This window comes from Dreissena polymorpha, chromosome 5, assembly GCF_020536995.1.
Source record: "Dreissena polymorpha isolate Duluth1 chromosome 5, UMN_Dpol_1.0, whole genome shotgun sequence".
Classification (NCBI taxonomy): Eukaryota; Metazoa; Mollusca; class Bivalvia; order Myida; family Dreissenidae; genus Dreissena; species Dreissena polymorpha.
In genome coordinates, this window is record NC_068359.1 from 91984944 (window position 1) to 92007953 (window position 23010).

The following is a 23010-nucleotide window of genomic DNA, read 5'->3' on the forward strand; positions in this document are numbered from 1 at the left end:
TTTTGTTTTAGAATAAACTTATGATACATTTACAACTTGTTCATTACACAGTCAAACTTCAAGTCATTAAAGAATTAAGATGGACAGGCATTTGTACCTGTCAATTGTTTTGTTTTAGAAAATTGCATTAAGTTTCATTAAATTGGAGGTATTAAGGCACTGATTTTTACCTGAAAAAGTTCTGCACATGTTCAATCTATTAACATGCAACTTATCTACTTAATACGTTAAAACACATTCGGATAATACATTCAAGAGATATAGGGCTGACACAAGCAATTAATAAATACATGCTATTTATCGAAGGACAATGACTATCTAAAAATTCATTAGAGCAAAACAACTTTAAAATATGTGCTTACTCGAAATTTTTGGGGATGCTGAATACAGTCCCATTTAATTTAGGTGATACATATTCGAGTTTTTGTATGAAATCAAATTATGTCTACAGGATAATAAGTTCATGAAAGAATAAATAAATTAGAACTGATAATATCCGCATGTCAGAACTAAAATTGAAAGTCGTCCCTAAAAGCGATTGACGCCGAACGACATGACAACAATCGTTATTTCACATTTGAAGGATGCTTCATATAATTTAGTCTTAAATTCAGATAATTAGTATCCGATATCTCAAGCAAACTTATTTTTATTCAAAGAGTAACACAACCACGAACAAACCATTAAACCATTACAGCGAAATTAACTGCGACTAAGCATGTGGTCATCCTTTAAGGATGCTTCATATTAAATCTCATCAAAGGCGTATAATTAATTCATGGAATCTTGCGTGGGAACCAAATGCTAAATAAAAAAGGTCTTATTATTTATCAATTTCAATAATTGACTTAAATATCATTGGAGTGAAACTACTTAACAATGTACACCCTTGCTTGGGGCTAAATATATTATTTCCGATTCGGGTCTTATTGACTGAGGAAAGACGGCAAGAAAGACCCATAGACCGACATCGAGTAGAACGGCAACGATTATCGTGGAATTTAACTTCGAAACGTATAACAAAATGATAATTCAGACTGACATACATACTAAACCGGTGTGTTGTTTGCATCCTTTCGACAATATAGTCAGTCACATTGCTAACAACATAATTTAAATGTATACAATTTATGGTGTATGAATTTAAGTTTCAGGATGGGAGAAAACACAAACCGGACTTTTGTTGCTTTTATAACTTTTGTAACAGGAGTTTTATAAATCTCCCGTTCCCTGTGTTTGTCCGAATTTCATGTAAAATGTCATTATCTTATATATTTGTGAATTAAAAATATTGTAGATCATAGAACAAAATAATATGTCAACAAACAATATTCAGTTACTGTGAACTACCAACTATACTTTAACTCATCCCTAAGTACACGGTCAATCACAAAAAAACTGCTACATTATTATATTGCGGTAAATAATCGTAGAAATGTTCTCAAAAACACAAACTAAACACACATACACTTACAATTGTTTTGGTATTGATTCTTATACATTTTAGAGAATTCAAGATGAAGAAAACTAATATTCGTAAAGGGGTGTATTAATAATGTGAGATATTATTGTTTCATTATTATTTCTATTAAATATTGGTTTCAAAAACAGGTTTCTGAAACGTTACAAATTTTGATAAACATTAATCACATATCATCGTCGCCTATTGCACAATTTTTTAATACACATCATCGGCAGTAGATAGTACAATTTTATTGAAACATAAGCAAATAGTGAACGAATAAAAATGCAAAATCTAAAAATAGCCAATCACAATTTTCCACGATACGCAATACAAAACAACGCATGCATTGTGCAAATACAACCAATAGGCTTTCTACTTGTGTAGATTTTCTACCAATCGATGCGAAGCCAAGTTTTATCCTTGTGCACCCGTATATAAAATTCGAAAACCTAGCGACAACTTAGCAGTCAACAGGAGTTATCAGTCTACATAAGCCTTAACATGATTCGAGAACTTCTTGTTGTGGGGTACCTACTGTGCGGCGAAGTGTTCTGTACAGAACCAGCGTGTATAAATTATACACCAAACCGGTTTGAATACGAGAATAGTGTTATTGGGAAACTGATTTATCTGGAAATGTTTAAAACCGATGCTACTGCAAGGATCGTTGCTTTGGAAAGACAATCTCAAGGTATTTTTGGGGTTTTTTTTTTTAAATGCACTTATATGTATTGGTCTGCGTCGCTTATTCTAGGCAGAACATAAATGTCGTTGTCGGACGAATCATTATTTATATTTAACATGTTATGGGATATTCAAAATTTCATTACGAATATTGACAGCTTTTGAATTGTTTTAATACAGTAATACTCCTATAATTGCAGAGCCAAACAACAAATAAAAGAGATCTTAAGCTCAAAATAACTAATGTAGCATATTATTTTATAATTATAAAATTGACGTTCAAAACTCATTTTGAAAACTAAAATTATGAGAGACTTACCTGGTTTAGACCAAAAAAAATAAGGTTTAAAGCAAACACGCGGGTATTAACATGAACAATCTACAAACATTTGCAAAGTCCTACTTTTGAAACATTTTGCATTGGATGAATTACACAATCCGTACTTTTATGTTAAATTATCTATTATTTTTTCACATTATAAAACATTTTCGCAACCGATTCCCCGTAACAATCGTAGTAAATTAATTCGTAAGAAACGTAAATGCGTGAATAGAAAATATATAACCGTTAAAAACACAAATGTTTTTTGTCAAACAGTACAGCTCTTTATCTATGAAATTCTGAATGCTGTTATGGTCCCATTGTCGTTTCCATTATGAGTTGTTGTTTTTACATCAGTATTAATTTCTTGAATTTATTAACGTACACTCATGTTGTTAATGCAGACTGTTAACAGTAAATGAAAAAGCAATAATCATATATAATATTCTATTGTTTAGGTGCATCAACGCCATCTCCGCTGGCACAACGTAGTTCGTCAACATACATTCACTGGGGCATGAAATCGTGTCCGAACGGGACAACTACGACAATGGTATATAGCGGACAAGCAGCCGGTGGACATTTCCAACACACAGGCTCTGGTGAATACATTTGCTTGCCAAACGACCCTGAGTATGACAAATACAATAACATCAATGATGGTTATAGATCACTAATGTATGGGGCTGAGTACGAAACAGGCCAAAATCCTCCAGCTTTAGGCGATCTCTACGAGAATGACGTACCGTGTTCTGTTTGTCTTGCTCGCGGAAAGACAATCTTGATGATTCCTGGCCGTACATCGTGCTACAACGGATGGACCAAGGAGTATCAGGGATATCTGATGGGGGAGTCCCATGGGCATCAAGGCAAAGGATATGTCTGCATGGACAAAAACGCCGAGGCGCTGCATTCAAGCTATTCCGATCTTAATGGCGCTCTGTTCTACAATGTCGAAGGTCGATGTGGTACATTGAAATGTCCTCCGTATATCGAGGGAGCAGAACTAGCATGTGTCGTTTGTTCAAACTCAACATAACTGTTAGTATGATAAATCAAATGCAACCATGTATTTATTGATCTTTATTTTCGAACTTGCTTTGAACATACACTTTTTTTCTAATTTTACCTAATCCCAAAATACTGTTGTTGTACACATGCAGCCTTAATTCCGCACGTATAGTTTGACATCACTTTAAATAAACACTTTGACAGGGAAAATAGCAATAACAGAAATTGCTTCGCTTATATTGTAGTTGGTCGATTTCTGTTTGTTTCCAAATTCAATTTATATCGTCTTTTTCTTTAAATGTATGCATTAATTGTTCAATACATAATTACTTCGAGTTCAAATAGTAATGTCTGTTAATATTTAAGTAATGCTTACTTTGCTGACATAAACGTTGCAATACTTATACAATTCTCATATCAAATACAAATATAATACACGTATGCTTCATTTACAATTTTAAAAAAAAACGTGTCATTTAAAATATCTTAGATAAACATCAACTGCGGTAATGGGGATTTAAAAATATCTCGTTTGCAAAACTCCTCATAAAAAAACAGGCATATTTCGTTGTAAGCAAGCGTGATACCGGAATGTATCACGGCTACCAATGTTGCTGTTTTCTTGTTTTGTTTTCTGCATTTGGGTTCAATATGCTGGATTGATTTCTAGGATACCTCTGCAAAATAACTTAATAGTAAATTTATCACTGTACTTAATTGAATGTTAATAAATACAGTCATCGTTTTTGTTTATGTTTTAATTTCCCTTAGAATAAGAAAATGAACTGGTGGTAGAACTGTTTCGTTTCCAATTTACAGCTGATGTCCACAGTTCTGTTCTCGTAAATTTTAACAAAATGATAATTGGCATTCCCCTTTTCTACATGATACACTCGCGTTTTATTTTTAAATTGTTCAAACAGTGTAAAAAGTATTACAAGTATAATAGTAAACAGTATTAAAAAGTACTTAAGAAACTGCTTTTTTCCAAATGGTAATGTATAATTACAGTAACTGCATTTTAAATGTTACACAATAGATAATCAATATTTATTGCAGTTGTCGACGCAATCACTTACGTATAAATTATGTAAACGGACAATTAAGCAGATATAACAATCCTGCCCGATCATTCGTGAACAAATTTATTTTGGAGAACGGGACATATTTGTGTTGAATTCTAAAAGCTGTGGGGTCGTTTGTTCAATTCGTTGGAATAACAACCCTTATTGGGTTTTTAAATAATAGTGCGATTATGTAAGAATATTTGATGCAATAAGTTAAACAAGGGAACAGAACTTGACTTCCTTAAAATTTAACCTTTTATTGACAGGAACCAGATGGAATTCATACACAAACGTATTATTTAATGCAAAGGAAAAGACGATCATGCATACATCATATTTTAAATAGTTTATCTTACTCAATGCTGAAATGAAATTAGTTGAAATATAATTTTAATGAATTTTCAATAATCACAATGTTTTGGCGTTCCCATTGAGGACAATATATAACCAATATAAACTTTAAACATCATCACCATTTTTTTCAAAAATGAATACTATATTTATTTATTTTTGATAATATTATATTCTTATGCAAACGAAGCATGTGATTACATAAAAATATACAATTGACCGATTGCGTTATGTTACTACAATTCTCAACTCTGTGCAATGCATACACCACAAGACTTTATATAAAAAAAGGATTGATTTGGTGCAAAACATTGAGACTACATCCAGATTGGTTTAAAGACATACATAAATTTATGTATACAATGATATATGCAGTACATGTATGCAAAGGCGTGCATAAACTGTTCGTTACTCAAGAAATAGCATGTCCGAAATCAGTCATTAGACGTTAATGCATTATGATTTATCATAATGACAAATACAAATTGTTGTTTGATGCTCGTTTTTTGTTGAGTACTTTAAAGCCTGTTCTCCAAAACTTCATTTGATTGACAATATTTTGACTTGAATGCGTTTCAAAACTTAATTACAATACTACTTTGTGTGTTATTCTTTTATTTGGTTCGATTTCTCAACAATATAAGCTTTGTACCACTATTCGTAAAATAAATTTGTAAATCATATGCGTACACGTGTTTCTCTCGAGTAAATATGCTATCAGTACATAATCAAGCATTACTAATAATCTATCTTAAATAAGTGCATTTGCATATGCGGGGTTGTTGTATTGAGATATTATTAAAAAAATGAAAAACTCTTTTCACAAGGAATACGGTTCACAATATTATATTATTGCGAATGTTAATATATATAAAACAATCGCAGTATAATACAGATCTTAATGCTATTTTGGACGCGACTAAGGTTTTAAATCTCGCACACTCTCAGAGATATTGCATTCATAATATTGCGTCTAGTGCCATAGAGATTGACCAAAATGCGTTAACGATGGATTAGCACTAGATGCTCGACCATCAAGTTGAATTATAGTTTTCTTCTGATACTGCATTTTATCATATCACCGCATTGATATCTGCCTGATATAACGTTGCCTGATATATTTTTTATATCATGGTCAACAGGAAGTTCTTATATCAGTCAATGTTTGGAGTTACGTGGGATTTGCATGAAGTCAACAATTTCTACCAACATGAATCAGGTTCAACAAAACAAACAATTTGATACCAAGTACATACATATTTTATTCTAGTTTAAAGTCATAAATCACAGAAACGTTTTTTTATCACCACAGCCCGCACTACAGAAGTTAAATGACGTCATCAATAGGACAATAACTCTTAAATATCGATATAGTCATTGCACGAGCAAGTGTTGCATAGAAAGTCAAGACAAATGTTAACTGTATGCTAATCCTCAACTATTTAAACAAACGATTTAATACGCCTATGTCAATATTGACACCATCATCAAAATGTCAATATCAATACACATCTCCAAAATGGCGTCTCCAAACTATTCGGTGAAGTGTGTTGTTCGATTAAATTTGTCGCTGCAGTCCATTCCTGATCATCAATTCAAGAAGTGTATTATTAAAGCGGTTATACTCTTCCCATTCGTAGTGCAAACAACTTTTTTCCCTATACGATGTTTAAAATAATCGATTATTCGTGTCGTCTTTTCGAACGCCGTTGCTACATGTATGTCAACGTGTAAAAGCCGGATCAGCAAAATCAGCGGTGATTCGTACATTTTAAATACAAAAAATGGATTTTTTGCAGATTTTTAGGGAAATGTGGTATGATAAACAGAAAAACAGGTTACTGTCTCATCGTTTTGTAATATATCAGGCTCGGCACGAATAAATTATTCTATTCTAAGCCTCGCCTGATATATTACAAAACGATGGGACAGTAACCTGTTATTCTCTATTGCTCGAGGATGTTGTTTAATCGTTATACCTGATGTTGCCACATTTTCAGTTGAGAGGAGAAGTGACAAAGGAAATAAGACATTTGCGTGGAGTGTTTAATTGTTATGTTTTATAGCAACATCCAATAAACATGCTAGTATATTACATCATAAGAAAAGTCGTGCCGACAGGTTATCTTATCTTATAAATATAAGTGCATTGGAAAAATATTTGTATCACTTTTTATCATATATACAGGTTATGCCTCTTTGTATTAATTCGTGTTCATTTTGTTTTGAACGTTAGTATGTTTTTCGAGGGGTTCGAGGGGTTTAAAGTAGATCAATTTTGAGGGGAGCAAAGAGTGCACTTTTCAAAGTGCATGAAAATAATCCTATTTATATACACTGATCATAATTGACCGCGCAGGCACCGGGTAAGACCCCGTATTGTTAAGCGGCGAATAGACGAAACAATTGAATTGTTAATGTCGTCAAAGCATATTTTTCTTCCCGATTAATGATATAAAGACACTATCAAATATGTGCGTGTTTTCTTCGTGAAGGCTATTAATTAACAGAAACAACATTTGCACATACAATCGCATTGATGATAATATCTTCCGTTTCGTTGATAGCATGTTTAGTGCCGTCCTAATTGTCTTTAAATCGCATATTATAGAAAGAAGGAACAGCAGTGAAGTAATATAGCGACGCCAAAAATGTATTTCGAATAAAATTGTCATACATTGGCTTGACCTGTTCCATAAATAGTTTCCAAGAAATTTATTTAATATTTATCAGTTTAAAGTCCTTACAAGACAGTTGCAGATTACACGTTGATTACATTGTTTTTCATATTGCGGGTAATTCATACTGAGATCATTGAATGAATATGTTACTTTGAACAAAAAGCTTTATATATACTATGTGATTTTATCTAATTATGACATGAACAACACGTCCAAATATGAAAGTAATTTACGCTTTTCGATAAATCGCTTTGTTATGATTTAGTAAAGAAATTAAGCAATAAAACGAGACAATAACTCTATCATGGGTGGTGCGGTGGTCGAGTGGTAACACTCTGGTCTACCAATCCAGAGGTCCCCGGTTCAATTTCTGGCCGGGAAACTGGAAGTTTCAGAAATGCTTCAAGTGTTTCCCATCCAACTAGAGATGTACTGGTGTGAAACCTAGGTAATTTTCGCGTGTATCGGTGCTTTACACTGAGCACGTCAAAGAACCAATCTATTCGCAAAGAGCTAGGATATCGCATTCGGATTCCTTGTATCTTAATACTGTCTCTTCTGCTTGCTTTCTCCTCAGCAAAACCAAAGGACCCCATTGGAAATAAGTGCTAACACGTTCATGGGTTATCATTGCCTGCAAGGTCAAAATAAATACATACATCTATGAATGATCAATTAAACTGAGTAACCTAACATTCTACAAATGGTCGCTTGGCATGGATTCCACCTACGATGTTATTACAATTTGCATTTAGTTTAACATATCCCGAACATCTACAAACGTTAACATTGTAATGGATTCAATGGAGAACTACTGGAATGAGACGATCTGCGAGTATATGTTGGTCCATATAAAAGGACAGTTTATACAGTTTCAATAGTTAGAATCAAGTAAATAAATTTCGACCATAAAAACGTTCTCAATTAACTGTCCCATTTTTAATTAAAGGGCAATTACAATTCATTCAAGCGGGACTACGTAAAAATATGCACATTTTTCATATATAGATATACTAAGTATAACTCTTCATCAAATTTATACCTTTTTTTGCTGAGGTCTCGAGCGGAAACAAACACTATATTAAACACTTTCATATTTCAAACGAACCCTTAGAAAACTTTTGGAGTGCAGCAAATTTACGAAGTTCACTCTATTTCCATACTACTTTTCTAATTGATACGTTTAACGAAAGCTTTAAAAAAGGACTAATTAAAAACGGCAATATCTCTCTTTAAGGTGAAACTACGCATGAATATACTTCTTTTTACCCTTTGGTAACGTTTCATCTAAGGTTTCATTAAAGGAGGAACATTATTAACTGAGATTGCGCATTGCTATTAGGTATGTGGCTAACGTAACAACGCACAGACGGACCGAATGACAACTGAAGACATAAATCGATTCAACTTGTTTTTTTTTAATAATTCGTATACAAGTTAGTGCATTCAAAGTGCGAAAACTATTATTTGCGTGGAGTTTAAAATGTAAGTGTGGACATTTTTCCCAGAATATTGGTTTCAAAATATGTTTTTTTTAAATGTTACATATTTTAATAAAAAGGTTCTTGTACTACATATTTCGTAACGACATAGGAACACGAACAATTTACTTAACTCACGGTCGATTCGTGTGTATGCATTTTGATGAACCAGAGAACAATTTTAAACTACACACTTATGGCTTTTTCATGTGTTTTGAAAAAACAACCAATAGGCTTTCTACTGGTGCAAACGTTCGACCAATCGGTGCAGAGCCACGTGTTTTCTCTCTGAAATCCCCGTTGGGTTTAATGCTCTCTCTCAAACGATACCGCTGGATATGTAAGCCTTTTTGACGAAGGAGTTGCATGATCATGATCTCATCACAAAATAGCAATTCCTTTTTTTACTTTTGTAACGTATTCATCACGGTTGTCATCAGTAAGAGAAGAAAATGACTGCTTGCTTAAACCGTATCGCATCATTTGTCGGTTAACAGTTCGTTCTGACACCGCTGTCACGCGTGCAATATCAATTATCTTAAAACCATTTTCAACAAGATTCTCCTGGACAGTCTGTGGTATGTTTAACTGTGGTGCTCCGCGTAGAGACGCGTTTGAACTCGTTTTAAAGCCTCCATAATTGTAACATTCAATCCTTTAACGCATCATGTTAGTTATATTAGAAATACCGAGCATTTCCATTTCGAGCGCTGATAATTTGCTAGCAATGTCTGCGGTAATTTTCTCACGTGCGAAAGCATTTTGTCATACACAAAAACTAAAAATGTTGCAGGTATATATGGCGTATTTTGTAAAAATCGAAGAAACTATGTGTTGTGAATACATTAAATATTGGTACTGTTTATTTATAGTCGCCATTTAGAAAATAGTTTGAACATCTTAAGTGGGACGGAGCGAACAATTGAGACCTTTTAGTGCAATTAATTGTAATAATAACTTAAACTACACACAACCGCAACAAACACCAATTACTGTTTATTTTCTAAATAATTAAAATGAAACAAACACACACAATAAACATGCATGTACCTTTAATTGCTCTAACACCAAGTGTACCGGTAATAATCGATCATAGACAAACACCATGATTGACCCCCATCAACGCCCCGTATAAGCGCTTTATTCACACACAGCTGATTAGAGCGTACGTGCTTTGATTAATCGTTTGCCAAATGTAGAAAACATTTGATTCATAGCTTACAAGCGCTTGTAAAATTTCCAAGCGTCGCGGCGACATAATCGGAAAAAACAAGCGCAACGACAAAATTAATTTTGAAGCCCAGGCACCACGGGGCCGCTATGTTAAAACCGTCTGGGTATATTTTCTACAAATAAAACATTAACCTCATTCCAACATCTTGTCAGATAATAAGTGGTTATCTCGATCCCGGAGAAGACGTAATTTTAATGCTAAGGGCTGTGGAATTGTTTTTTCAATCTATTGGCGTAACAATACTTGTTGATGTATTGTTTTCGATGCATAAAGCGATTATTATAGATTATTTACACCAATCACAATATTCTTTCGATAATAGTTTAATAACCATATTTTATCGGGATTCCGCTGCTGTGTATGGTAACTGCATCTCTTTTAATCCATTTGTCAATCAAGTGCATCGGGATGGAGTATGAAGTTGTCCTCGTTATGCCGTTGTTAAACGTGAGAAATCTGCCAGACCCGATTAAGATCCATCTTGTTTTTTATTTATTTTTTGTTTCTTGTTCCTTGTTTGATACGGCGGTAAAAAGCGACAGATGTTATTTTCCTTGTTCATATTATTTCCTTTTATCGCATGTATCAACTGTTAACTAAGGAATGCAGAAAAAATTAAACGACTATCAAATGTAAGCTTTTTCAACATGTTTTGTTATAAAAATACATACCAAAGTATTTGTTATTATTCAATCTTCTTATTAAAATGAGATTATGCGGTTACATAAAATTACACAATTGACAAAGTGTCTTGGATAGGTATAATTTTGGAAAATGATTGGAACGATACGGTGCAAAGCCTTGATACTGCATGCTGGGTTTCAACGCAAAGGCATACATAAACTGTTCGTCCACAGTATATATATAGGATCTGGCATATCATACCATATTTTATTAAACAAGTTCAGGAATTTTGTTAGAAAGCGAGCCTTTGGCGAGCTTACTAGCGAATTACCTGGACGAATTTAATAAAATATGGTATGAAATGACAACGAGTGTCAGATCTTTTTTATCACATGCGAAAATTAAATAAATATTTAAGCAAACATTATGATAAATTCCGAATGTTGTTTACATTTCATGACGTCATTTGACGATTCAACGTCATTTCAGCAAAAATAACAAAATGCGATTGGTAAATCGAACGAAAACTAAGCCAATGAAAACGCTTAAAAAGTATATTACACATGTGTCAGATACAAATATTCGTGGTATTATGGTTATATTGGATGGGAAACAGTTTATGGCATTTGATAAAATTCCACGTTAATGTATATATGAGTAGTTACCAAAATATAAAGTACAAATGTGTTTTTTGGTGAATACAGATATCATCAGCAGCACTTTTTGGTCTGCAATGTTAGCTATCAGTAATGCGTACGATTTTTAAATTGCATATGATTTGTACCACTATACGTATGGATAAGAGGTTAAAGACCAACCGAAATTTATTGATATGAATCATAATACTATTTTTAGTCATATGAGTAGACTTGCTTGCGTTTAGTGAATATATATAGGATCTTGTATGAGTGGTCGTTTTGTATTTAATTTTTTAAACAAGTCATCTAAATAAAGATAAAAACGAGGCTTGCCGAGTTTATATCTTTATTTAAAGATTACGAGATAAATAAATTCAATACAAAATGACCACGAACTCTATTTATAACATGACCAACAAATTTCATTTTTATTTTATGTTCTTTTCACCGTTTATTCACATTGTAAAAGAGTTTAACTGAAGAAATTCGCTGGAATAATGACGTCATTTCGTAAAAAAATGACGTCATTTCACAGTTATATAACTAGTGTAATAACACCCGTGTAATAAACAAAATTGAGCATTACGTTATTTCACTCATGGAGCGAAGGTCATGTTATAAGGTATCTTTGTACATAATAAATCACGCGTTAGGTGTTGTACAGTTACAATCGACCTAAAATAAGTGAATTTGCTTTTACGTTGTTTTTTAGTAAAGCTTTAACAAAAACTGTAAAAAAACTCGATTGAAGTTAATGGCAAACGACTTTTACAAATTATTTTATTACAATGTTTTATAATACGTGTTTTTATCTTATTAGGGATGCGAATATTGTAGTGAACTACTTACAAAAAGCTCGTACAATTACACAGAAAAGTCGCGTATATGATGCTTGTACGATCATCAAGTTGTATCGTTTTTTATTCAAATAAGAATTTTGCTCAATGACCTTTATCATTTGTCACCTGGCATTGTGGGCACGTGATTTTATATCATGTTCTGTTAACCCATTTATGCCTAGCGTCTATAAAAAGGCCTTGGCAAACTGCGTAGACCCAGATGAGACGCCGCATAATGCGGCGTCTCATCAGGGTCTGCGCTGTATGCTTCAAGGAATTTCTGTAAGAAATATTCTAAATATAGAAATAAATGTACTAGACATCCCTAATTTTGGAAATAAATTGATCCAATTTAGAAATATTGGAGATTCCACTAGGCTTAAATGGGTTAAAGCTGAAATTACAGAGCAAATCCGGCACATGCTTGGAATGTCTAATTATGTTTTAAGCAGCATAAAATTAACACACAAGTGAACTTAGTCTTTTTATAAGCCGTGTCGACAGGTTGTTACACTGAACAGTTAAGGAAGTAATGGTTTCAGTGCGTTGAAAAAAAAAATCACTTTTAATCATATTGCAAATGAGGTGATGCCGCCTTTTGCAAATCGTGGGAATATTGATTTTGTACGATTGTTTTGAAGTAGATCAATTTTGACTGCGGCAACAAGAGCTCTTTGAGTACGCACGGATATAATCCGACTCATATAAACTGATTATCAGTATCTCGGACTGCAACCGGAACAGCGCCAGGTAAAGCCCTGCATTATTAAAATGTGTAGAGACGAAATGTTTCTTAGTTTGTGTCATCAAATATGATTTTCCTTCCCGAAAAAAATAATATAAGGAAATTATCAAAGACGTTTAATTTACTTAAGATTGTTTAGTCTGTGAAAGGCAATTGTAGCTGTCAATTGTTATGTTTATATTCGGCGGAAACGTATTTGGGGAATAGGCTTTCTGTTAAATTCGAATGGCTATACTATTAAAAAGCACCCGCAGTATACATTATGCACGTAGGTTTAGTTCCAGGGTGAACGACACGTCCGTCCAAATAGACAGAACATCCGTGCAAGTGACGGATGCTCTTCGATTATGCGTTTTTTCAATGTATTAAATTGAAAGCAAGGACACAACGAAATAAGGCAACAAATCCACGAACAATCAATAGAACAACTGAAAATATGCGCATTATCCCTTGGAATTGAGGCTTCTTAAATGTAATTTTAATTTGCTTTTGAGTATCAAAGATCCTGTACAGCTATACACAAGTCACATTTAAATGAGGTCAATAACTCCCTGAAAGGCTATTGAAATGGAACGACCTAAAAATACCTAAAAGTATATACTTGCCCATAATAAAAGAAAATTGTAATAAGTTTCATTAAATTTGAGGTATTTAGGCATTGATTTTGAACAGAAAAAAGCACTGCACATGTTCAATCTATTGACATACACCTTATCTACTAAACAAGTTTAAACACATTCGGATAATACATTCAAGAGATATAGAGCAAAAACAAACAATAAATACAAAACATGCTATTTATCGAAGGACAAGTACTATCTGAAAACTCATTGAAGCAAAACAACTAAACAATATGCAATTGCCCGCAATTTTTGGGATGCTTAATACAGTAGATTTAGGTGATACATATTCGAGATCTTGCATGGAATCAAATTATGTATACAGGATGATAAGTTCATAAAAGAATAAATAGAGTAGAACCACCTTATAATACCCGCATGTCCACCATAACCAGAACTAAAATTGAAAGTAGGCCCTCAAAGCGATTGACACCGAACGACGAGACAACGTGCGCTATTTTATCTTTGAAGGATGTATCATATTAATTGTACTTAAATTCGGATCATTAGTATCCGATATCTCAATCATTATTCAAAGAGCAACACAACCACGAACAAATCGTTGTAGCGAAATTAACTACGAATATGGATGTGGTCATCGTTTAAGGATACTTCATATAAAGTTTCATCAAAGGCGTATACTTAATTCATGGATCTTGCGTGGAAACAAAAAGCTCAATAAAAATGTCTTTTTTTCAATCGAAGGGCAATTATTCACTCAAATCATGTGTTTTCAAATACGGGTCATTATTGACTAAGCTTATGTGCGGACATGACGTGTGTGACGAATGTAAGGATGAAGAGATGGAAAGAAAGACCGACGGGCGAACATCGTGTAGAACGGCAATGATTATCGTGAAAATTCACTTCTTAACGTATTTAAATCAAAATGAGTATTCAGGCGTATTGTTTTGCATTCTTTTGAAAATAACGTATCATATCTCTAACAACATAATTTAAATGTACACACTTTGTGGTGTTTGCGTGTAATTTTCAGGATAGGACTTTCGTTGTTTTTATTACCTTGGTGACAGAGGTTTTATAACGTTCCCGTGCCCTGCGTTTTTCCGAATTTCATGTAAAATGTCATTATCTAATATATTTGTGCATTAAAAATATTGTTAATCATAGAACAAAATAAAGTGTCATCTAATATTATTCAGTTACTGTGAACTAATATTGAATCCCTAAATGACTACACTATAATATTGAGATAAATAATCTTAGAAATGGTCTAAAAAACACAAATTAAAATTGTTCTGGTAACGATTCTTATTCATGTTAGAGCATTCAAGATGGAGAAAAATAATATTGATATTGTGAGATATTATTTTTTCATAATTATTTTAATTGAATATCGGTTTCAAAAAAAATGTTTTAGAAATAACACATTTTGATAAAAAAAAAATAAAACATCTCGTATTATCGTTGCCTGCGGTCTTGGACATATGCCGCCAACCAAGTTTCTCGAGTCGTCTGTCTCGCATCTAGGAAGGTCTTGCCCATCTGCTTGGCATCTGCATCAAGGTCTCAGAGCTACTAGGTTCAAGGCCGCCTTGTCTACCTGTTCAATTGAGGGTTACAGATGAGAGATTGCCTTGTCTTATTGATTGCAGTCGTCTGTAAAGGATAACAGAATTCTTCTTCAGCCGGTTGCTGCTTTGTTCTTTTCCAAGAACCTTGTTTAGCCAGAAAATCTTAAGGGTCTTTTTAAGGCTGGTTTTGATGAACACCTTGATTTTCTTATATAGGTGACACTGGTTCCACATGTCTCTGCTCCGTAGAGTAGAACAGGCTTTACGAGGGTATTCAATAGGCGTATCTTGGTGTTACTCTGGATTCCTGGATAATATACAACTGATGGAAAGGTGCCCGTACTTAACCGTTGCGGGTTTTGAATTCTGTTGTTAGTGCAAAATCTACATACACTAGAAAAGTGAAGAATGGACAATTTACGTAAGATCTCATTTAATATTTTTGTACTGATTTTGGTTAATTTATAGACACATGAGCAAAATTAAAACAAATCAAACAATCAAATGTATTTAAATTGCAAATCACAATTTTCAACGACTCGCAATTCGAAACCACGCACGCATTGTGCCAATACAACCAATAGGCTTTCTACTCGTCTAAATTTTCCACCAATCTGGGCAAAGCCACGTTTCATCCGCATGCACCCGCATATAAAAATCGAAAACCTAACGACAACTTAGCAGTCAGATACGAGTTACCAGTCTACATAAGCCTCAAGATGATTCGAGGACTTCTTGTTGTGGGGTACCTACTGGGCGGCGAAGTGTTCTGTGCAGAACCAGTGTGTATAAATTATACACCGAACCGGTTTGAATACGAGAATAGTGTTCTTGCGAAACTAATTTATCTGGATAATTTCAAAGCCGACGCTACTGCAAGGATTTCTGCTTTGGAAAGACAATCCCAAGGTAATGTTTTATTAAAGAAACGCATATTAATTGTTCTGTGTCGCTTATTCTAAATAGCTTATGTTCGAATTGTTTAGTTTGAATGCAGTTAAATGTTGTTGCTCATTATTTCCTGGATATTCCGAACTTCATTATGAATATTTACATCTTAAGATTGTTTTGAAACATAAATACTCGTATTATTCCACAATTAAACAGCCCAAAAAGGACACAAAAAGCACCTGAAATATCTATATCATAATGAAACCGACGCTCATGTTATAAAAACGCATTTTGAATAAGCAATATTAAACGAGATACTTACCTGGTTGAGACCTAGAGAAATGAAGGCTTTAAGCATAAACACTTAACATACATTTGCAAAGTCTTACTACTAAAACATTTTAAATTGGACGAATGAAATAATCCGTACCTTTTTTAAATAATTCATTATCTTCGCAAATAAAAACATTTTTTTCCTCACCAATTTCCTATAGAATACAGCAATCGCCGTTAATTTATTCATACGAAACAAATGAGTGAATAAAAATATAACATGTTTATTTATGTATGACAGTCTGAATACTTTTGAAGGTCACGTTGTCATTTTCATTGTGAGTTGGTTTTATATTAGTTCGAATACATTGCATTTACAACCATACAATCGTGTTATTATTGTAGTTTTTAATAAATGTAATGGGATTGCAATACATGATATAAAACACTTTACTGTACAGGTGCATCCACGCCCTCTCCGCTGACACAACGTACTGCGTCAACGTACGTTCACTGGGGCATGAAAACGTGTCCTAACGTGACAGCTACGGCGATGATATACAGCGGACAAGCAGCCGGTGGACATTACCAACACACAGGCTCTGGTGAATACATTTGCCTGCCAAACGACCCTGAGTATGACAAATACAATCAAATCAATGACGATCATAGATCACTAATGTATGGGGCTGAGTACGAAACAGACCAAAATCCTCCAGCTTTAGGCGATCTCTACCAGAATGACGTACCGTGTTCTGTTTGCCTTGCTCGCGGAAAGATAACCTTGATGATTCCTGGCCGTACATCGTGCTACAACGGATGGACCAAGGAGTACCAGGGATACCTGATGGGGGAGTACCATGGTTATCAAGGCAAAGGATATGTCTGCATGGACAAGAACGCTGAGGCGCTGCATTCAAGCTATGCCAATCTGAATGGCGCTCTGTTCTGGAATGTCGAAGGTCGGTGTGGTACATTGAAATGTCCTCCGTATATCGAGGGAGCAGAACTAGCCTGTGTCGTTTGTTCAAACTCAACATAACTGATAGTATGATAAATGCAATGCAACCATATATTTATTGATCTTTATTTTCGAACTTGCTTTGTATATACATTTTTTTCTAATTTTAACTTATGCAAAAATACGGTTGTTAACACCTTATACATATGCAACCTAAATTCCGTACGTATAGTTTCGCATCAATTCAAATAAACAGTTAGACAGAGAAAATAGCAATAACTGAAATTGCTTCGCTTATATTGTATTTGTTGGTTTTACTTTTTGTTTCAATTTAAATTTATATCTTCTTTTTTTTTAAATGTATGAATTGATTGTTCAATATATAATAACTTCGAGTTCAAATAGTAATGCCTCTTAATATTTATGTAATGCTTGCTTTCCTGATTTTAACTTTGCACTACTTATAAAATTCTTATATCAAATACAAGTATAATACACGTATGCTTTATTTACAATTAAGTTTTCGTGTTATTTAAACTATCTTATATCAACATAAACTGTGGTAATGGGGATTTAAAAATGTATCTATTGCAAAGCTTCTCATACAAGGCATATTTTGTTGTAAGCAAGCGTGATACCGGAGAGTATCACGGCTATTAACTGTTGCAGTTTTAATGTTTATTGTGCATTTGGATTCAGTATTCTGCATTGATTTCTAGTACACTTCTGCAATATATTTTATGAGTAAATTGATCACTGTACTTAAATGAATGTTAATAAATATATTCATCGTTTTTATTTGTTTGTTCATTTGCCTTAGAATATGAAAATGAACTGGTGGTAGAACTGTTTCGTTTCCAATTTACAGCTGATGTCCACAGTTCTGTTCTCTTAAATTTTAACAAAATGATATACTGACATTCCCTTTTTCTATATGATACACTCGCGTTTTATTTTTAAATTGTTCAAACAGCGTAAACAGTACTAAATAATAGAGTAAACAGTATTAAATTGTATTTAAGAAACGGCTTTTTCAATTAGTAATATATGATTACAGTAACTGTATTTTAATGATTACACGATCGATAATCAATAATTAGTGTAGTTTTCGACGCAATCTCTTACGTATAAATTATGAAGCAGATATAACGATCCTGCCTGATCATTTATAAACAAATGTATCTTGTAGAACGGGACATATTTGTTTTGAATTCTAAAAGCTGTGGGGTCATTTATTCAATCCGTTGGAATAACAACCTTTATTGGTTTTTAACGAATACTGCGATTATGTAAGAACATTTGATGCCATAAGTTAAACAATGGAAATGAACTTTACTTCCATAAAATTAAACCTTTTATTAACCAGATGGAATTCATACACAAACGTATTGATTAATACAAAGGAAAAGACAATCATGCATACATCATATTTAAAATAGTTTTTCTAATGTAATGCTGGAATAAAATAACTTGAAATAGTTGAAATAGAATTTTAATGAATGTTCAATAATCACGATGTTTTGGAGTTCTCAATGAGGAAAATATATAACGAATATAAACATTAAACATCATCACCATTGTTTTCAAAAATGAATGCTATATTTATGTGTATAACGATATATTCTTATTAAAACGAAGCATGCGATTTCATAAAATTATGTAATTGACCTATTGCGTTATGTAACTACAATTCTCAATATTCTTCGCAATACATACACCACAAGACTTTACATAAAAAATGGATTGATTGGCAGCAAAACATTGAGACTACATCCTGGTTGATTCAAAGACAAACATAAATTTAAGTATGCAATAATATATGCATTATATGTATGCAACGACGTGCATAAACTGTTCGTTACTCAAGAAATAACATGTCAAAAATCTGTCATTAGACGTCAATGCATTATGATTTATCATAATGACAAATACAAATTGTTGTTTGGTGATCGTTTCTCGTTGAGTACTTTTAAGTCTGTTCTCCAAAACTACATTTGATTGACAATATTGTGACTTTAATGCGTTTCAAAACTAAATTACAATACTACACTGTGTGTTATCCTTTTATTTGCTTCGATTTTTCAACAACATATGCTTTGAACCACTTAACGTGAAGTTAAAAATTTAATCATATTTGTACACGTGTTTGTCTTTAGTAAATATGCTATCAGTACATAATCAAGCACTAGTAATAATCCAATGCCCTCCTCGCTGACACAACGTAGTGCGTCAACGTACATTCATTGGGGCATGAAAACGTGTCCGAGCGTGACAGCTACGACGATGGTATATAGCGGACAGGCAGCAGGTGTACATTTTACCCATTCCGGCTCAGGTGAATACATTTGCTTGCCAAACGACCCTGAGTATGACAACTACAATAAAATCCATGATAACGAAAGATCACTGATGTATGGAGCTGAGTACGAAGCAAAACCAAATGCACCAGCTTTTGGCGATCTCAACGAGTATGACGTACCGTGTTCTGTTTGTCTTGCTCACGGAAAAACAACCTTGATGATACCTGGCCGCACATCGTGCTACAACGGATGGACCAAGGAGTACCAGGGATACCTGATGGGGGAGTACCATGGATTTCACGGCAAAGGATATGTATGCATGGACAAAAACGCCGAGGCGCTGCATTCCAGCTATACCAACCTGAATGGCGCTCTGTTCTACTTTGTCGAAGGTCGGTTGGTACATTGAGATGTCCGCTGTATATGGGGGGAGCAGAATTAGCCTGTGTCGTTTGTTCAAACACAACATAACTGTTAATATGATAAATCCAATGCAACCATATAGTTATTGATCTTTATTTTCGAACTTGCTTTGAATATACATTTTTTTTCTAATTTTACCTAATCCGAAAATACTGTTGTTGACATCTTATAAGTACATATGCAGCCTAAATTCCGTACGTATAGTTTGGCATCAATTTAAATAAAAAGTTAGACAGAGAAAATATCAATAACAGAAAGTGCTTTGCTTATATTGTATTTTTTCGTTTTATTTTTGTTTTCAATTTCAAATGATATCGTCTTTTTTCTTTAAATATATGAATTGATTTTGCAATAATTAATAACTTCGAGTTCAAATAGCAAAGTATGTAAATATTAAAGTAATGCTTCCTTTGCTGACATTAACTTTGCAATACTTATTCATTATTATATCAATTTCCAATATAATACACGTATGCTTCATTTACAATTGAGTGATCGTGTTAGTTAAAATATCTTAAAAGATCAACTGCATTAATGGGGATTTAAAAATATATTGTTTACACAGCTCCTCATAAAAACAGACATATTTTGTTGTAAGAAAGCGTGATTCTGGAATGTATAACGGCTATTAATGTTGCTGTTTCGTGTATTTTTATGCATTTGGCATCAATATGTTACAGTGATTTCTAGGATACCTCTGCAAAATAACTTAACAGCAAATTGATCATAGTACTTTTATTTATGTTAATAAATATATCCATCGTTTTTGTTCGTGTTTTTATTTACATTAGAATATGAAAATGAACTGGCGGTAGAACTGTTCCATTTCAAATGTACAGCTGATGTCCACAGTTATGTTATCGTGAATTAAAAAAAATATGATAAATTGACATTCCCCTTTTCTTTCTGATACACTCGCGTTTTATTTTTAAATTGTTCAAACAGCGTACAAGTACAAGAGTATTAGAGTAAACAGTATTAAATAGTATTTAAGAAACGGCTTTTTTCAATTGGTTATGTATGGTTACAGTAACTGCATTTAAGTGGTTAGTTTAAACATATTTATTTCAAACAATGCACTTTTTGTTTACATATGATTACAACAATGTTTATAGTACGTACATGTTCGAATAGGATAGGAACGAAAGACAAAGTCTTATAGAGTTCTTCTCCCTATACAATAACAGTTTCATGTTGTCAAGCGAACATAAGTGGATGTATATGATTTAAACAATAATAACATAAGGGTAAAAAAGAAAAGACTCCGTATATATAGTTTCAAGTGTGCAACACAGATAACGGATTGACACGTGAACAATTTAGGAGAGAAAGTAGCAGAGATTTAGAAAGAAAGGAGATGTTTTGAAAGGCTTCTTGTGTGAAAGGGGAGAAGAAGGGTTTAGAGTCGTTCTGCAGCATATTACGGATCAAATCGCTTACTCATGAAAATAAATTTATGAACTGCATCAGCTTTTTTAGTATTGATTAAGTAGCCACGAGTGGTGTCTCCATATAATATAGTTTCAATGGAGGGGAAGGAATACATCGATATCGAGTTTATAAGTTCGCCGCGAATATGTTCATACTGAGTGCATTCCAGAAAGTAATGCGACGTCGTTTCATTAAGTCCGCATATACATAGCGAAGAGGAAACAATATTGCGTCTGAAGAGATGGTCATTTAAGGCGCTACACTTTGTTCTTAAGCGCGTGTGTAACATTTGGGGGCGTCTTTCACCGTAGGAAAATAATGGGTTTGGAATTGGTCGATCTGTGTTAATAAGCCTTTTGAAGGAATGGATCGATTCAGCGTTCTTTACGTCATCAGGAAGATTATTCCATTCAGATACAGTAGATGGTAAGAACGAATTCGAAAACAGTGATGTTCGCGCTTGAATTGTTTGGAGATTAGACGCATTTCTTAATGAATAATTGCTACGCGATCCAACTGTTGCGGGTAAAAGGGATTGTAAGTAGTTTGGTACATTTCCAGAGAACATTTTATACATTAATATTAATTTATGTTTGCGTCTTCGTTGACTAATAGTTTCCCATCCTAACTCATTATACAGATCTTCTAATGAGACTAAACGCGTGCAACCAGATACTATTCGCGCTGCTTCGGTTTGGATTTTGTCAAGTTCTTCTTTTTCATATTGCGTACAATTATCGAATACAGCATCTGAATATTCCAGGATTTGTCTTATAAATGACACATATATTTTCTCGAGAGTCTTTCTATCAAGCATTATTTTTAATTTACGCATTATATGAATTCGTGTCCAAGCCTTTTCCTTTATGAAAGAAATATGCGCATGCCAGGTACAGTCATTTGAGATATAAACACCTAAATGCTTGTGGACATCAACAGTGGGTATATTTACGTTCTGCATAGTCAATGGGGGATGGGATAGTTGATTTATTTTGCGGGATATGAGCATTGATTCCGATTTTGATGGGTTGAAACATACCAACCATTTATCAGCCCAGCTGGATATTTTATCAATGTCAGACTGCAGTAAGGCTGCAAAGTGGTTACACGATAGATAATCAATAATTAGTGTAGCTTCATGCAATCTCTTACGTATAAATTATGTAAAAGGACAATGAACCAGATATAACCATCCTACATGTACCTGATCATTCGTGGACAAATTTATCTCGGAGAACGGGACATATTTGTTTTCAATTCTAAAAGCTGTGGAGTCGTTTGTTTAATCCGTTGAAAAAACAATCCTTATCGGTTTTTTTAGTGAATATTGCGATTATGTACGAACATTTGTTGCCATAAGTTATACAAGGGAAGCGAACTTTACTTCTATAAAATTAAACCTTTTATTAACGGGAACCAGATGGAATTCATTAA

At 33.6% G+C, this 23010-nt stretch overlaps 2 protein-coding genes and 1 long non-coding RNA gene across 3 annotated transcripts in view; 2 read left to right on the top strand and 1 right to left on the bottom strand.

Annotated features, from left to right (window-relative positions):
* The window catches only part of LOC127881970 (uncharacterized), a 90700-nt gene that overhangs the window by 55829 nt on the left and 11861 nt on the right, over positions 1 to 23010 (bottom strand). The window contains exon 2 of the long non-coding RNA XR_008050353.1: positions 19936 to 19996. This is a non-coding gene — a long non-coding RNA (uncharacterized LOC127881970). The remainder of the gene's footprint in view (positions 1 to 19935; positions 19997 to 23010) is intronic.
* LOC127881963 (uncharacterized) overlaps positions 1 to 23010 on the top strand; it is a 92283-nt gene that overhangs the window by 53190 nt on the left and 16083 nt on the right. The window lies entirely within an intron of this gene.
* Positions 1943 to 18018, top strand: LOC127881964 (uncharacterized). Its single transcript, XM_052430247.1, has 3 exons — positions 1943 to 2156; positions 2930 to 3430; positions 17424 to 18018. Exons 1-3 carry the CDS (start codon positions 1967 to 1969, stop codon positions 17501 to 17503), a joined length of 771 nt encoding a protein of 256 aa, XP_052286207.1. The 5' UTR covers positions 1943 to 1966; the 3' UTR covers positions 17504 to 18018.

What these genes read in the sequence shown, in the direction of transcription:
- LOC127881964 (XM_052430247.1), top strand. Translation starts at nt 1,967, where the DNA reads ATGATTCGAGAACTTCTTGTTGTGGGGTACCTACTGTGCGGCGAAGTG. An exon ending in TTTGGAAAGACAATCTCAAG is followed by an intron (nt 2,157 to 2,929) that starts GTATTTTTGGGG and finishes TCTATTGTTTAG; the next exon opens with GTGCATCAACGCCATCTCCG. An exon ending in TCTGTTCTACAATGTCGAAG is followed by an intron (nt 3,431 to 17,423) that starts GTCGATGTGGTA and finishes GGAATGTCGAAG; the next exon opens with GTCGGTGTGGTACATTGAAA.